The 16,135-nt window shown below is 36.3% G+C and overlaps 1 protein-coding gene across 3 annotated transcripts; it reads left to right on the top strand.

Annotated features, from left to right (window-relative positions):
- The first annotated feature begins 862 nt into the window (after positions 1-862).
- Positions 863-10,457, top strand: LOC110709338 (protein BTR1-like). Of its 3 annotated transcripts, none has more exons than XM_021887552.1 (9): positions 863-1,018; positions 2,231-2,469; positions 2,545-2,651; positions 4,164-4,357; positions 8,254-8,321; positions 9,555-9,650; positions 9,722-9,783; positions 9,868-9,951; positions 10,028-10,457. In XM_021887552.1, exons 2-9 carry the CDS (start codon positions 2,236-2,238, stop codon positions 10,029-10,031), a joined length of 849 nt encoding a protein of 282 aa, XP_021743244.1. In that variant the 5' UTR covers positions 863-1,018; positions 2,231-2,235; the 3' UTR covers positions 10,032-10,457. The 3 variants fall into 3 exon arrangements, with proteins under 3 accessions (XP_021743244.1, XP_021743243.1, XP_021743242.1); XM_021887551.1 differs by having other exon boundaries at positions 864-1,018; positions 2,234-2,469; positions 8,200-8,321; XM_021887550.1 differs by having other exon boundaries at positions 865-1,018; positions 8,200-8,321.
- The last annotated feature ends 5,678 nt before the right edge of the window (positions 10,458-16,135 follow it).

Here is a 16,135-nt window from a genome sequence, read left to right as displayed (position 1 = left end):
CATTTATATTATTAATACAATCATATTACAACCACAATAAAAATCTATATCACTTGCTATTAGAATTCTTGTCATTTATATTTTAGTCTTATTAAAATCTATATTACTTATTACTAATTTAGGACCTCTTTTAGGAGTAAATACCCTAATTCACAAATTATCACAAGCCTAATCACAAATTATCATGAAACCCTAAATTCTGCTAAGTTTTTATTGATATTTCAAGTAAAAAGCAACTAAATTGTTGTATAAAACCGAAATTTAGTATAAACTTAGGTCATACAACAACCTAAATTTAGTACAACTGCAAAAATATCAACAACAAAACCTAAGAACATACAACAACCTAAATTTCAAAATTAGGAATTTCTAAATTTCAAAATTTATAAAAACGTATTAGCTTGAAATTTGCTAACCAAGTAAGTCACATGCAATTGTAACAGTAATTATATAATCATTCAGAGACTCACCTCGACACCTCATTTTCGTCGATCAATTGCGCACGAAATTCTCTAAATTTTTCTTTCGTCGAAGAACTTCTGATAAAAAATCACTTTCCCCAACAATCCACACGGTCTTCTTTAAAATTGAAAGAGTTCAATTACTCAACAATATTCAGATTATCAGAGAAGAGATGAGAAAATGAACAGATTTACAGAGCTCGCTTCAAAGAAGAGAGAGAGTAGAAGAAAGGAAAAGCGGGAATTGAACCAACGAGAAACGGGGGAGGCATATTATATATTAGTAGTGTGATACGTATAGAATAGTGGCAATACATACATCTTAAATTGAAGCCCATGCAAAAATACCAAAACACCCCCGTGCTGGGAAATATAACCCCAGCAAGAGACCGGCTCTATTTAATAAATAAATAAATGAAAGAAAGGAGTGTGAATTAAGAGGATATTGGAGCTTTTCACGTGCACCCCTCCCTGTCTCTTTCCTCCATTGAAGCGGCTCTCTGAATTCTGCGTTGAAAGCAGCTTTCTGACCTTTCTCTCTTCAATTGAAGCCTAGGGTAAGATGTCTTTCTTAATCGTCGAATATCAATTTCACAATCTAATGTTAATCGTTGATTAGATTCAATTTAGGGTTCTTCTAAGGTGAATTGATTGTTGAACTATTGGTTATAATCTATTCACTGAAATGCTTGAATTTTGGTAGTGATATTCTGAAGCGAGAAGGATTTAATTTGATAATTGAGTCAAATTTGTTTGCTAATGTGCTGCAAACCCTTAAATTATAGGACGAAACTATGTAAATGGAATTTTTGTTCCCAAATTTACTACTTGTATTCCTTTGTCTGGATTAGCCATTCATAAATTGAGAGATTTCGAAGGAAGTAATGTTATACGAAGTCGAGGATAGGGTGGAGGTGAAATTTTTAATGAGGATGCAAAATGAGAGCTAATAATGCTGGATTATGAGATCAATAGATTATTTGCAGCTGTGTTTTTATCAAAAAAATAGTTCAGAGATTATTGTTACTCCATATTACTTATGGGCTGTAATAAGAGATGCATTCTGATTAATATATTGATGAGCGTTTGCGTATTGAGCAGCTTGATACCGTGAGTACTCGTAACAATAAATATGAATATATTATCTGAATCATATATTAGTATGAAAGTTATCTAATGCAAATGAATAATAAAGACAATCATATATGTATGTACTCTTTTTTGCAACTTAAATGTTAAATGTTTAATTTATTGGTAATTTAAATAATTTACAATGAAGAAGCCTAGATTCGGGACTTGTCAGTTCTTGTCTGCATTCCAAATACTGTGTAGTAAACTGAGAAGGGTTGTAGACTTGTAGATCTTAGAACAGGTAAGAAGATATTTTCTGTGGCTAGGACCTTTTTCACCAAGAAAAATAATTTGACGAAACTGATAACATTAATTACCTGTTTTTTTATTAGCCAACAATGGTTCAGTTCCATTTAGTTTTGTTTGTTGCAGCTTCATTGCTGCTTCACTTTTCCAGTTTGCTGCTTCATCTGTTGATTGTTACTCAACCCCTATCTTTGGTTATTAAATGAGAACAACTAAAACCATTGTTTTGAGCATATGAGTAACTGAGTAATTTGGAATCATGAATGTTTATGTATTTTTATAATTAAATCTGCTGCGTGTTTCAGCAAAGAAATGTTAATGTTGTTGCTACATATTTTTTTTCCTGATGATATACTGTTTATATTAATGATTATGTATGTATGTATATATAGAAGACATGGATAAGCCTACATATCTCAAGTTCCTTGTTTCAAATGCTGCCGCTGGCTCAGTTATTGGCAAAGGTGGGTCAATGATCACTGATTTTCAGAAAGATTCTGGGGCTCGAATTCAGTTGTCACGCAATCAGGAATACTATCCCGGGACAGCTGACAGAATAATTATGATATCTGGAAAGATTGATGATGTATTGAAGGCTATGGACCTTATTCTCAACAAATTGCTTAGTGAGGTAAAGTCGTGCTGGAAAATTAAGAAATTTGCAACATAGTGAATGAATTCTTCTCAGAAATTTAATGTTGATCAGATTCAATCTGAAGATGGTGATGATGCTGACCAAAGATCTAAAGTTAGACTTGTAGTTTCAAATAACTGCTGTGGTGCCATTATTGGCAAGAGTGGAGCCACCATAAAGTATGTCATATCAGATTTTCTTAATCTTGGAAGTTTCCCCAATTGCATTTTTTTTTTCTGATCATATGCATATACTGGTAAACTTTTAACTTCTGCACGAATTATTTAATATTACAAAGCTAGGTACAGTTTTGGTTGGTTAGTCAATTGGTTAATTTTGTACATCAAATAATTCTCTCCATTGGCACATCAGAGTTCATGAAATTCAGAATGTAGTTTGCCCTCCCCCCCCCCCCCCCCTATTTATTTCAATTTGGGACAGGAATTAATGTGATACAAAGTGAAGGTAAAGAATAAAAACATGTAACAAATGAAAATGATAAAATCTAATATAAGAAAACTAAGGATGGTGATAATTATAAACAAGTCATGATATATAATGAAGGTTTGTATAAACAGAATCGTGCAAAGAACCATGGAGGGATAAAAGTCTAAATGCTTGGTGATGAGAACTATGACATATCTGTTACATAACCAATCTACTTTATACATATTTGTCTTCGTTGTATTTCGTCACTTTCTTAGTTCTGTATGTGCTTATTAATCTTTGCTTTAATGTTTCTGATTCGGAAAGAGAAGCTATGTTATTTGGACTCTTCATTTAATTAAATTACACATGTTGGACAATTGATTTAACTCATGTATATGCGTGTGAAATCATTACCCGACACTTTGACTGTTACTAGGGAACCTTTATTTTGAATGATATGTACTACCCTTATTCCTTTCTGTTGGTTATGCTTCTTACTTTGTCCGTTCCTTTTTTGCTTTTCCCTGAATTATGGAGTTATTCTTATGCACACCCCATTTAATACATTTTTTCCTTACTTCAACCCATTTATTGGTGGTTAGGTTGGAGGGTTCGGATGATGATGACTGTAGTGGTCAAATCTTGCATTGTGTAGTGTTGTGTGGCGTTGTTGGTCAATGTTGGTCAAAGATGGGTAGATGTGACTATGGATTAGATGAGAAAAAAGTGAGTGAAACATTAGCGGGGTGGGGGGAAGGAATAGGTGTAGATGACCTTGGCTGTTAGGAGAGGGGAAAAGGAATGATAAAATTTATCTGATAATCCTCTTAACCTTTCTAAAATACCCCAAACAAATGCTCCCTTACTTTTCTTACACATACCCCACTTTTAACGCTCTGTTTTCTGTCCTCCTTGGTCTATGTAGTTATTGTTTAAGTGTAATTATTATTTAGGAAGTTTGAAATCAGAGGGAAAGAGAAGAGGAGGTTATGAATTGCAAAACTGTTAACATGAACTGTATATTGTATGAACTGTATATAGTATCTAATTATCTATAGTTTAAAAGGCACATGCAAAAATCCTTTCAGGATGTGTTGTGCACGCATTTATGTGTGCATGTGTTGACATCAGTTGTTTTTTGTAGTATCTCATTAACGATTTTTTTTTTATTACCAGGTTGTATGTATTAGTTCACCTAATGGTTTATGGTAGGCATTGCCTTCCAAGGTTTGGTTTCTGAGCTAGAATTTTACTGTAAACAGGTCGATTATTGAAGACTCTCAAGCCGGCATAAAGATTTCTCCCCAAGACAATAACTATATTGGGTTGACTGATCGAGTTGTCACACTGACAGGTTCTTTTGAGGAACAGATGCGAGCTATTGATCTGATTTTGTCCAAGCTAACAGAAGATTCCCTTTACATGCAGTCCATGAATGCCCCTCTTTCATACCCAGGTATGACTGTGCCACCTGATCGGTCCCTCTAATTATGTATTTAGAAGTGGTCTTCTTTTATAAACCTTCTTCTACACTGTTGTCTTTAATGTCTGGATGTTAATTGTTAAGCTGTGCAGACAACAAATTTAGTCAAGATTTTCTATGTTGGTTATAGTCACTGTCCCTTCAAATCAGAATTAAACAGTGATAGATATGGAACATATTGATAATATAACGGTTTTTGTTATTTAAGTGCATGATAATGTAAATTATTATCTTGTCATAGGTTTATAAGTTTCCATTTTGAACTGGAACTTTAAAGCTGACTGAAGCCGAGTAATGATATTGCTTATCTTATGGTTTCTTGGTAAGTGTAAACATATGATGTAACTATTAAACTAGAAAGTAGGTGGGAGGGTGGAAGTTCAAAACAATAGGCACAGCTCCCCACAAAATGTTTTTGGAGGGTTCTGTTTTGGCATATTACTCTAATTTTGAGTATGAAACTATAAAGTTTGTCCAATGACCTAAGTCGAAGTACTCTACAGGAGTGTTCTTATTGGTAGCCAAAAGGGTTGTCCCCAAAATTATAGGCTGTATTTTTTTTCCTCCTTGGGAATTTTGGTAGAGGAGAAACTGGAAGGTCAGATGAGACATGAGAGGAGCATATTTCAAGTAGACAGGTAGTGTTTTTGGTCACTATTAAAATCAACTCTTGGGCAGATCTTTTTTTAAGGAAAAAAAAAAAAATTAATTGACATTTTTGGTTGACTACTATTGTATTCTCTCTCTCTCTCCCTCTCTCTCTTTTTTATTTATTAGGTGCACCAAGATCTGAGTTGCAAGATTAATCTGTTTCCCATCTCCTCATCAGTGATAAAATTTACTAGACTTTTACCTAAAGCAAGACAACTTGGTTTGTATCTGGAATTGAAATTGACAAGATCCAATTAGATTTGATCAGATTAAAACATAATATGACCTATAATCATTAAAATTTTATAATAGGAAATTTCACATTAAACCACCTTTTATAACCATATTTTTGTAGGAAACCACCTTATAAAGTTTTTTTCGCAAAAACACACCTTAATCTTTTTTTATTTTTTTTGCAAGGCCACACCCTTGGCTGGAAAACAGACTTTGACCCTCACACATAACACTCTAAAACCACTTAACCAATTTTCCGGCCAACCACTTTCCATAGCCAACCAAAAACCCAACCAACCAATTTCCCCCACCCACTGCCTGCCAGCTTACCCTGCTAGCTACTGGCGCCGGCGACCATCTCCCTACCTCGGCACCGACGATCCTGCTCCCTTCCCTTTTCCCCAACCCACGAATTCTCTCTCCTCCTCTTCCACTTAACCACCATCACTTCCTTCACTCTCACCACCCGAATCCCGAGATCCACCACCACCCACTTTCCTAAAGCACCGCCCTTGAATTCTCTCCTCCTCTTCCACCTATAGCGCCACCGTTCGATTTATTGACCCAGACCCAAACTCCGTTGTTCGTCAACCACCATGGATGTTGCGCTTCACAAAGGTAGAAAAATGGGTTTGGGAATTAGGTTTAGGGCTTGAGGGTTAGGTTTAAGGACGGGAATGGGGAAAGGGAGGGGATATGGTCGCGGGCGACAAAGAAGAGAGGTGGTCGCCGACTACAGGCTGGGGAGGGGGAGGGGGGGGGGCTGGGCTGGGGCTGGGGTTGGGGTTGGGTGGCGGAGGGAATGGGAGGGTTAGTGGTTTTAGGGTGTCACAGGGGAGACGCGTGGCCGGGTCAACCCCGAAATACAATGTCAAAGTCTATTTTCCGGCCAAAGGTGTGGTCTTGCAAAAAAAAATTTAGATTAAGGTATGTTTTTACAAAAAAAATAATTTATAAGATGGTTTCTTGAAAAAAATAAAAAGGGTTATAAAAGGTGGTTTAATGCAAAATTTCATTTATAATAATAATAAACTAATTAAAAGCATAGCTAAAGTATTATTGCAATCAAAACAACTTAGATTGAACGGATTATTCCGAATATGATTCTAAATTGCAGATTAGCTTAACCTGAAACTCGTCCAACCAGCCTGTTTGTCCAAGATACCAATTGGATGATAATGTCATAGCCTCCCTTTCTCGGTTAACTTCTTTCTCCTTAAGGGGCTGTGTGGTTGGGGGTATCTAAGAAAGGGAAAGGTAAAATTTACCTTATATCCCTTTGATGATGTTTGTTACACATTCAATCATTCCCTTTACCCCTCCTATTACCCCATTTTCCTCTACTTTTATTTCTACCCCCCCCCCCCCCCACAGGGAATCACTCCTTCCCCCAAAGTCCCATACTCCTCTTCACCCAAGTACATTGACACCTTTGTAACTACCTTTGACCAACATTGAAAACACCATCCACCCCAAAAACTAACGCTTAGCGACCAGTGTTTGAAAAAGCGCGCCTAATGAGGCGCAGGGCGATCAAGGGTGAGCGCTTAATTAAGTGGGCGAGGCGTTTTGGGTTAGGCGCACATGAGGCACACGAGGCGCACCCAAGGCACACTTGAGGCAAACTTTAGCCAAAAATTTTTAACTGCCCATATACTGTGCCTCACATCAAAGAGGTGCACTAGGTGCGCCTAGGCGCAACAGAACCCCTCTCGCCTCAGTGCGCCTTGTGCTTTTTAATACATTGCTAGAGACCAAAACCGATTAAAACCACCGCCAGAAACCATGGCCGCCTCCTAGCCACCGTCACCATTGTTTAACCACCGCCCAATTGTCGAAAACACCACCATCAACTGGCCAACTTCACCATCCAAATCATCCTCAACCCACTCGGAAAAACCTACCCTCCTTGAAAACCACCCCACTCAAATCAATTTAAACCCACCCGAAAAACTCACCCTCCTCGAAAACCACCACACCCAACTCGAAATTAGCCCCACAACCACCACCCATCAATCTCCAAAATCTCTAGATTCACCACAAAAACCACCCAAAACCCCTATATCTCAACATAAACACCCCTAATTACCCCCAAACATCTAAAAAAAATCTGTAACACCTTATAAACAACCTAGTAACTAGATCTATAAATTTTTAAAACAATATTGACAGAGAAGAGCGCATCAACGGCGGCAAAGAGGGAGGAAATCAGTGGCAGAAGGGGCGAACAACAGGATAGACAGTGGTAGGTGGTAGGTCGTGAGGAGGGCGGTGGCTAAAGTGGTGGTGGTGGTTGGTGAATGGTAAGATTGAAAGGGTAGAGCTAGTTGTAGAAGGAGGAGGGTAGTGGTGGTTGCAAATGTGATTCTCTTTTTTTTTATGTAAAACAAAAAACTATACAAATTTTAGGGATTAGCTTTTTCCTTTCTCCTCCTTTCCCTCTGTTGATTCCATTCCGTTTACCTCGTGCAAACCAAACAACTCCTAAGATTGTTTTATTTAATCTTGTATGAACCTTCTCTCACCAAGGATCTAGAAAAGGGGGCTCTGCCTGACCCATATTATTTTTTTAGTATTGAGCTATTCTTTTATGACTGCTTTGCCTTTTCTCTATGTGCTTGAATGCTTTAAGAATATGAAGTTGGTTTCTTTTCTTTCTGTTTGCCTTTTGAAATTCTTCATTTTCAACAGTAACGAGCTATTCTTTTATGACTGCTTTGCCTTATCTCTATCTGCCGGATGCTTTTAGAATATGAAGTTGGTTTCTTACCCTCTCTGTTTGCCTTTTGAAATTCTTCTGTTTTTTTTTGGTGCCCCCATCCCTCTGTGGAGCGTATGGAATTATGTAGCTCCTATTTTCCTCTTTAATGATTTGCTTTTATAATAGAATACATTGAATCCCAGTGAATTATTCTAATTTGCATTGTTAGGTGTTTTGTTTGCTGGTATTCACCGTGTGCCATATGCATATGTGCATCCTCCAGTTGGAACAGCAACATACAATGCAAATTATGGACCAAATGGTGTTGGGGCAAGATATCCGAGTAACAAGGTTCATTTTGTTCCCAATTTTTTCTTTGTGCTCGATGAATTTAGTATCTTTTGTGTACATATTGTTTGGAGGGACTATATTGAACTTTGCTGTTTAATTTTCTCTGGTTAACTTGACTTTTGGAGAATAACTAAGAAATAAGCTCATCTATTTGGATCTAGTTTTAATGGTTCTCTCAAGGCTGGAGTAGAAACCTGGCCAACTTGAAAATTTAGGGTGACTTGCTTGGCAATATGAGCGCTCAAACCGCTCATAATTCTTTTTCCTTTTCCTATTGTATTGTGTGATTTTTGAATGTTCTAAGGTAGTTAGTTTGCGCTATTCTTTTATTTAACCTTTTGAATTAAAACCATATAGCTTTACCTGACAATCACTTATGTCAAGCTCATGGATAAATCAGTCAGATTGTATCTGATTGCATTTTGTAAGACTGTAGAATTGAACCAGTGTGTTATGGAATATGGATTCACATAATCGGGCAATATATAAAGTGGGTAGATGAAAATTAATAGAAGAATTGAAGATACGTAATTAATTTATGGAATAATAAGAACAATAAAAGATAAGCCTTGGTCTCTCAATCTCTCCCAAACTGTAAAAGAACGTGAAGAGAAGCACTCATTAATATTCAACATGTTTTGTCTCACACTGCTCTTATTATTCACTTTGCCCCTCTAAGATTTCCCCATTTAATTTTTGGTTTGGTTTGGTTTGGTGGAGTTGAGAGAAAGTTGGTGGGACCAAAAGCAGTGTATGTCAGATTAGAATTGTGGCCCCTCGTGACTTTTTATGATACGGGTAAACTTAATGGGATAAACTAGAAAGGAAACTGGACCCATATTAGAGGGACAAAGAAGTAGCATTTTTCCTTTCACTAGCTCATTTATCTTCCTCATGATACTACTCACTGAATTATATTGTACTACCTATAAAAATCTTACTCTTTCGCCAGTTCATTATACAGTGATACCCAATTTTCTCATCCCCCTTGGTGAGCTACATTTCACCGTCTGGGCTTTGGTTTTCTTGTGGTGCACAGTCTGGAATGAACTAGAAATGAATTACTTGATTATACTGTTTCAGGATTACACGGCATCTTAATAATAGTGTTCAACTATTATATGGTCCAACATCACAGAAGCAGTGGTTAAGGGCTTATGGAATTTGGCAAGTTGCTTGTGTGTTATCTACTGTTGTATTCTTTTGATATCCAAGATGCTTGCTCACATGCAGGAAGATCGAGGTAACTCCTTGACGATTGGTGTTGCTGATGAGCATATTGGTGTGGTTGTTGGACGCGGTGGAAGGAACATACTTGAAATCAGTCAGGTAGGTTTGTTTGTTGCAAATTGAATGGCTAATTGTTATACTGTATTATCGCTAATTATTTTATACTTTAGGCTAGTGGAGCGAGAATTAAGATATCAGACAGAGGTGATTTCATGTCCGGTACATCTAACAGGTAATAACCTGCTGACGTCACAAATCCTGTTTTCTTTTGGGAAGCTATATTGAACCTGCGTTGTTTGTGCTCTACTAACTGTAGGAAAGTGACAATCACTGGTTCACTTAGAGCAATTCGTACAGCAGAAGCCATGATTAATCAGAAAGTGGCTTCTGTCTCAGAGAGGTGATTGGTTTGATTCTGTACACTCATGTCTTATTCGCCAATGCTGCAAAAATCTGTCTGATATACTTTTATGTAGTTGATGAGTAACTTGGCCACGCCAGAAGTTATATTCGTTGCTTGCATTTGAAACCCCAATGTTCGCTGAGGTCTAACGTGGAGCAGAAGCTGCAGTTATAGACGAGCTCATCGATACAAGTATACACGGAATTGTTGGTAGGAGGGTCGTTACTTGTCACCGGAGACAACTTCATGCCCTTCCCGAAATACGTTTATTTTTAATATTTATTCCAGGCCAAATCGCTTTTTGTACTTTCTGAGTAGGAGCTAATTGACAAATGTTGTCATTAATATGCAATTGACTAATAATTTTATTTGTTGCAGAGGTTTTGTTTATTCAATTATCCAACAATACAATACATTTCCTTTTTTTTTTTAAATTCTTTTTCTGTCCATTTTCCCATAAGAGATGTCAAGTTATCAGAAAATCAATCAATTTTATTTTTTTACTTGTGTTTAAATAACTGCAAGTGGCATATATAAGTCTTTTAGGACATATTTCACCCCCTTCACTTCCAGTCGTGCATAATAAGTTACTAACTCAAAGAAAACACTCAAATGATATGAAAGTTATTTTATTAATTTTATAAGGTAATTTTCTTTGCTAACATTTTATTTTTTATTTATTTTTTCTTTGGTAAATTTAATAAAAAAGAAGAACCTAGGGAATTTATGTATATACTCGTGGCCTTGACTTTTATCTGTGATATACTTCATTAAACTTTGATTATCAATAGTACATTCAAACTAATCTAACATTAACTGCTGTAAGTAAAACATTAATCAAACGTTTAAGTAATTGAAATTTTGATTAATCTGACTTACTATGGTTAGACTAATTTTCTCCTCCCACTCATCAACTGCCTAAATTAAAGGCTTGAATGATTATTCACCTTCTTCCTCCCTTATTTCCATCTTCCCTGTTCTCCTTCTCAAAGTGTCTCATATTCTCATGGTTTTCATCATATGAAAGGATTGTAATTTATCAGTTTAAACAGATAGATAAGGAGTTGACCTGCGTTTGTTTGCCATATTTGATGGGGCAATAAAGAAAGATCGATACTCCCGTTGACCAGTCAAGAGTGATTTTCATTAGGTGATATATTAAGTGGATGAAGTTATAAATAAAATCCTGATTTTGATTTGGAGAAAGGGGGAAGTAGAGCACTTATTCATCCTCAAATATTTTAAAGAAATAGAAATTGAAATCAAAAGAATCGAATCAAAGAATTGCATCTGTACAATCAAGGACAGCGAAAGTGCGGTTGAGCGACAGCCCCGTATTTTTTGGGGCCCAGAATTAGATATAACTGTATCATGAGTAGGACATGTTGCAATGATTTCCTTGGTTCACTAGTAAAGAGGAACTAATTTTGAAGGGAGGTTAGGGGTTGGAATATTTTCTAACCCAAGTGCTACATGTTTTCTTACATTATTAATGCTTTTATTCTTTCTTTAACTCTTTTATTAAACTTATATTTTATCTTTCATGCACACTTTATTTTCAATTCAACCTTTTCCTTTTTCTCTATTTAATTTTAGCCCCTTCAACTCCTTTATTTAAGCCTCATTTTCAATTAAAATTCCAACAATATAATTTCTTTAATCATATTTTCGATTACACTTTATACTTATAATGACTTATTGATATTTTTTAACTCATCTCACAATGCAATTTTCGGTGAACAATTCGTGCATTGCACGGGCCAAAAGGATAGTTTATAATAAAAAGTCATACTTTGCAAGCTGTATCCCATATTCCCAAGTCCCCTACTAACTATAAAATGGTTACATTTTATACTGTAATTTTTTTTATATTTTTTATTGTTACATTTCAACGATTATTGAAAACCTGGAGATTTTTTTTATTCATTATTACTCTTTCTCTTTCTAGCTTTATTATGTCTATTTGCTTCTCTCTCCTCTTTTATTTCTAATATCTATTCTCTCTCAATCTCACATTCAAGGTTTTCAGAGAGTTTATTATACAAAGTTGAGTCTCAAATAACAACAATTAAATCAATTAGGGCATGTTCTGATTTATTGAACTGAGTTGAGCTGAACTAAAATGAACTGAACTGATTAGAGTTGAGCTGAATTGAATTGAACTTAACTAAGTAGAGCTGAAATGAATATTTTATGAGAGAAGGAAATTAGAAACTGAAATGAACTAAACTGAACTGATTGGAGGTGAACTGAACTAAACTGAACTGAAATTAAGCTGAACAGAACAAACCCTGAGTTTGTAGTTTAATATTTTTGTAAAATATGCTAGAAGAGTTGCACTTTTTAAGTGACTGTTAAAAAATTTTTGTATTTGTACTGTGATTCTCGGTTATTATTATTATTATTTATAATATTAGTATTTTGTAATTGAGATTTTTTCAGGGTCTCAATTTTAAGATCTTGCACAGGGTCCCGAAATTCTTTGCCCCGCCCCTATGTATAATGCATGGCTTCTGGGTCCAATCCTTGAAGAAATGCACTCTCAAATGGACTTCAATTATGTCGTCCTTGCTTGACTTGTATGTTCCTCAATCTCTTCGATCTCTTATCTTGTTTTTCTGAATCAGGTACCCTTAAATTTAATCAATCACTTTAGTCATCCACTACATGCTTTCATTTTCCAGAATCATTTTGATTTTACCACAATTATTTTGCAAAAAATTTTAGGTACCCTCGGTTACAATAAATTTATTGTAAATCGGCGGCTGCCACACGTGTGAAATACTTTTTTTTTTTTAATTTCTATAACAAAACTCGTGAAAATAAAAAACTCGAACTTAGAAATCGCAGAATAACAATGGAAGAGAGAGAAGGTGAGAAAATGCAGATAGAAAACGCTAATTTAAGTATCTTGAGGCTTTGATCATCAATGGAGAATACATCAGCGAACTTCAATAACTCAAATTGCAGTAATGTGATCCACAAATTTCTACAAAATCAGAGGCAAGTTGAAACTCCATTGTTAGGTGATTTTGAGAAATCAAATTCATTTGTTGAAATCGACTTAAATCGATTGATTATAGAAGAAGAAGAAACAAAGAGCTTTGGAGATGAATTTGTTCCAATTTTTTTACGATAATAATAATCCTGACACTAAAGGTAATCAAATTTTTGGAGGTAATCAAATTGACAATGCAGAAGAAACAATTGACAATCAAGTGGTTCCTCGTAAATTAATTGATTCAAATTCAGCACAAACATCCAAATCAAATGAAACTGAAGGTAATTTCTATACGATTAACCTTCTAATTAATCAACATACATGTTTGAAAGGAATAGTGTCCTTCGAACAAGTGTATTATTCTGATAGCGGGTTCAGAATTATTAGAAAGCTAATATATTCAGTAAGGTTAAGTGATCGGAATGCCTGGGTGGAGGCCGCTTCCGATCAGTAATATTAATATAATTAATATTACAGCTTAATCTTGACTGAACCCTTCGGGTCACACCCAAGCAATTATATGCGAACCAACTCGACGAATTAATTCGGAAGAAATTAATTCGTCGCCCGAGTGTTAAATAATTAGACGTCGGTAATTCGAGCTTAGAGCGTCGAAACCGATCGTCGGAAGTCGAGTCTAAATAATAAAAGACGAGACGCGCAAAATAATAATAAATCAACAATATTCCCGAAAATACCCTAGCATCAGAGTGCCCCGAGCATCCGAATGCTAGGGGAAAGACGAGCCGGCGCACCGTGCTGCAGCCATGGCTAGGCACATCAGCAGCCGCGCCACGGCAGCAGCCGCACCACGGCAGCAGCCACACCACGACAACAGTCGCAGCCGCACCATGCCACAGCAGCAGCTGGTGCGGGCTGGGTGTGGGCCAGATGCGGGTTGGCTGCGGGCTGGGCTTGGGCCGGGCTCGGGCTTGGCTCGTGGCTTGGCTCGGGCCATAGGGCCGTGTATAAGGGGAAGGTTGGGAGCAAGTGGGTTGCCATGTGGCACAAGGTGAGGGAGAGAGTGGGGAGCAAGTTTGGTCCCCATCTCCAAGTGGTCCTCACCTACTCTCTCATGTATGCTTGACACTTGTTGATTTATTACTAGTTTGCATAATAATTTTATTTTAGCTTTAAAATAAAATGAGAAAAATCTCATTGTCCCACATTGATGGGAGAGATTTTCATACTCCATCATTCCCTATAAATACCCAACTTTGGGCATTGGAAATGATGCTTGACTGTGATTTTAGCCAAATTCTGACTAGAAATGCCTTTTTCGAGGGGTTTTTCGTTTTTGACGAAAAATTTTAGGTCTTTTCTAACCTTGAAATTAGTGGCATAAATTGTTGATTATATGGTTGATTATTTGCATTATTTTCTGCAATTTTATGTCCCCTTAAAGCACACTTACTTGGTAGTATTTGATGCTTAAAGGTTGATTTATTTTCACATAATTGCAAACTAATTGCTTTTTAGTGTGAAAGTTTAAATTTTGAGGCTTCCATAAGTGTTAAAGATTCAATCTTTAATTGTGATAAGTGATTGAAACTTTAAAAACCACTAAATTCCATGTTATTTTGTGTTAAACTTTGATGTTTTAATCATTTTGAGTTGATTGGAAACATAAAGTTTCGATTTTTGTGATAGAAATTTGGTTATCTTCATGTTGGAAGATATAATTTTCAAGGATTCACAAAATTTAGATGTTGGAATTTTCATTTGAACATTAAAAGTTCATATTTTTCCAACTTCCCTTTACTTTGTCAAATTCTCAAGTTTAATTTAAATTGATTAAATTGAAATTGAGAAATTGCCTCAATTTTATGTTGCACCAAGCTAAACCAATTTAATTAAGAATGGTTCTTGGAATTATTTTGGTTATTTGCACTTTGAAAATTTTATTAAGTTAGACTTGTTTAAAATTTTATTTTGCTCTCTAAATTAGTTCTAAAATTAATTTAGAATTAATTATTGTTGTCTCGCGAAAAGGGATCAAATCCCGAGGTCGTGGCACGCAAAACGAGGCAATGCATCACCTTGGCGAGCCGGGCTGCATAGCAGCCCATATGTGGCTGCCAAGGTGGCAGCACCATCTTACTTGCGGCCACACGCGCGACAGCAGCCACGCAAGGCAGCAGCACACGCGCAGCAGCAGGTGCGGGCTGCAGCAGCCACGCGCGGCTGTGCCGTGGCAGCAGCTCGCGGCCGTGTGCCGTGGGCCGTGTGTTCGTGGTCTTGGCGTGTGTGTATACTTGGTGCGGTGAGGTGGCTAGCCATAGTAGGCTTGATGTTGCTTATTTTGCCGTTTTACTTATTTTAATTAACTTTGTTTATTTTAATTAAAATTTTGGGAGGCTAGGCCTCGGTGTTGAGCGGCATTGGCAAAATTTCATTTTGACAAGTTTGGGTGCTACCGACTTAATTAATTGGATTAATTAAGGAAATGCGGAATTTAGTGGGAGCTTAAATTATTAATGACGTAATTTATATAATCGGTTAAACAACTTTGACTAGTTTTAATTAGGCGTGTTAATCGGATTAACCACCTAGATTAGTTACTAGAGCGCGCGTTGTTTAAATGCATTTTATTTTGTTTTAATTTGTAAATTGCTTGGGCCATTCACAAATAGTGAATGGATGAATGGAATATATGTATATATTCTTTTTCACAGGTTTTATGAAATGACAACTAGTGGAATCCGACTAGGATAGAAAATACGGATTACGTGCCGTTATGTATTTTTGTAAATCTAAATACGGTCTACGCACCGTTAAGTATTTTTGTACTTTAACATTTAGATCTTTCCTAGTTGTAGACACTAGTTTTTTCATAGTTTGGTTAAGTCTTGAAGACGGCGTATCTTGGAAGACAAAGCCTCGAATTGCAAATGAAGACCTTTTGAAGATATGAAGATCTCAAGGGGTCATGCTAGTTGCCAAGATGCATCTATAATTTCGCTTTATATTTTATGCTTATATATATATGTGTGAATTATCCGTTAGATGCATGTTTAGGTTTTCTTGATGTTGCGATGATTAGTTAAATTCATTTAAATCAACCAGCATAGAAATCCTAGGTCCCTAATAATATTGAGTCAAACTTGCCTTTCCAAACAACACTTATAAACCGAACGAGAGTAATGGTAGGCTACGCCAAAGAGAGGTGCCATCACTTCT

Source organism: Chenopodium quinoa, unplaced genomic scaffold, assembly GCF_001683475.1.
Source record: "Chenopodium quinoa cultivar QQ74 unplaced genomic scaffold, ASM168347v1, whole genome shotgun sequence".
Taxonomy (NCBI): domain Eukaryota; kingdom Viridiplantae; phylum Streptophyta; class Magnoliopsida; order Caryophyllales; family Amaranthaceae; genus Chenopodium; species Chenopodium quinoa.
The sequence above is the reverse complement of the archived record's forward strand: the minus strand, read 5'-3'. Positions and strand labels throughout refer to the sequence as shown.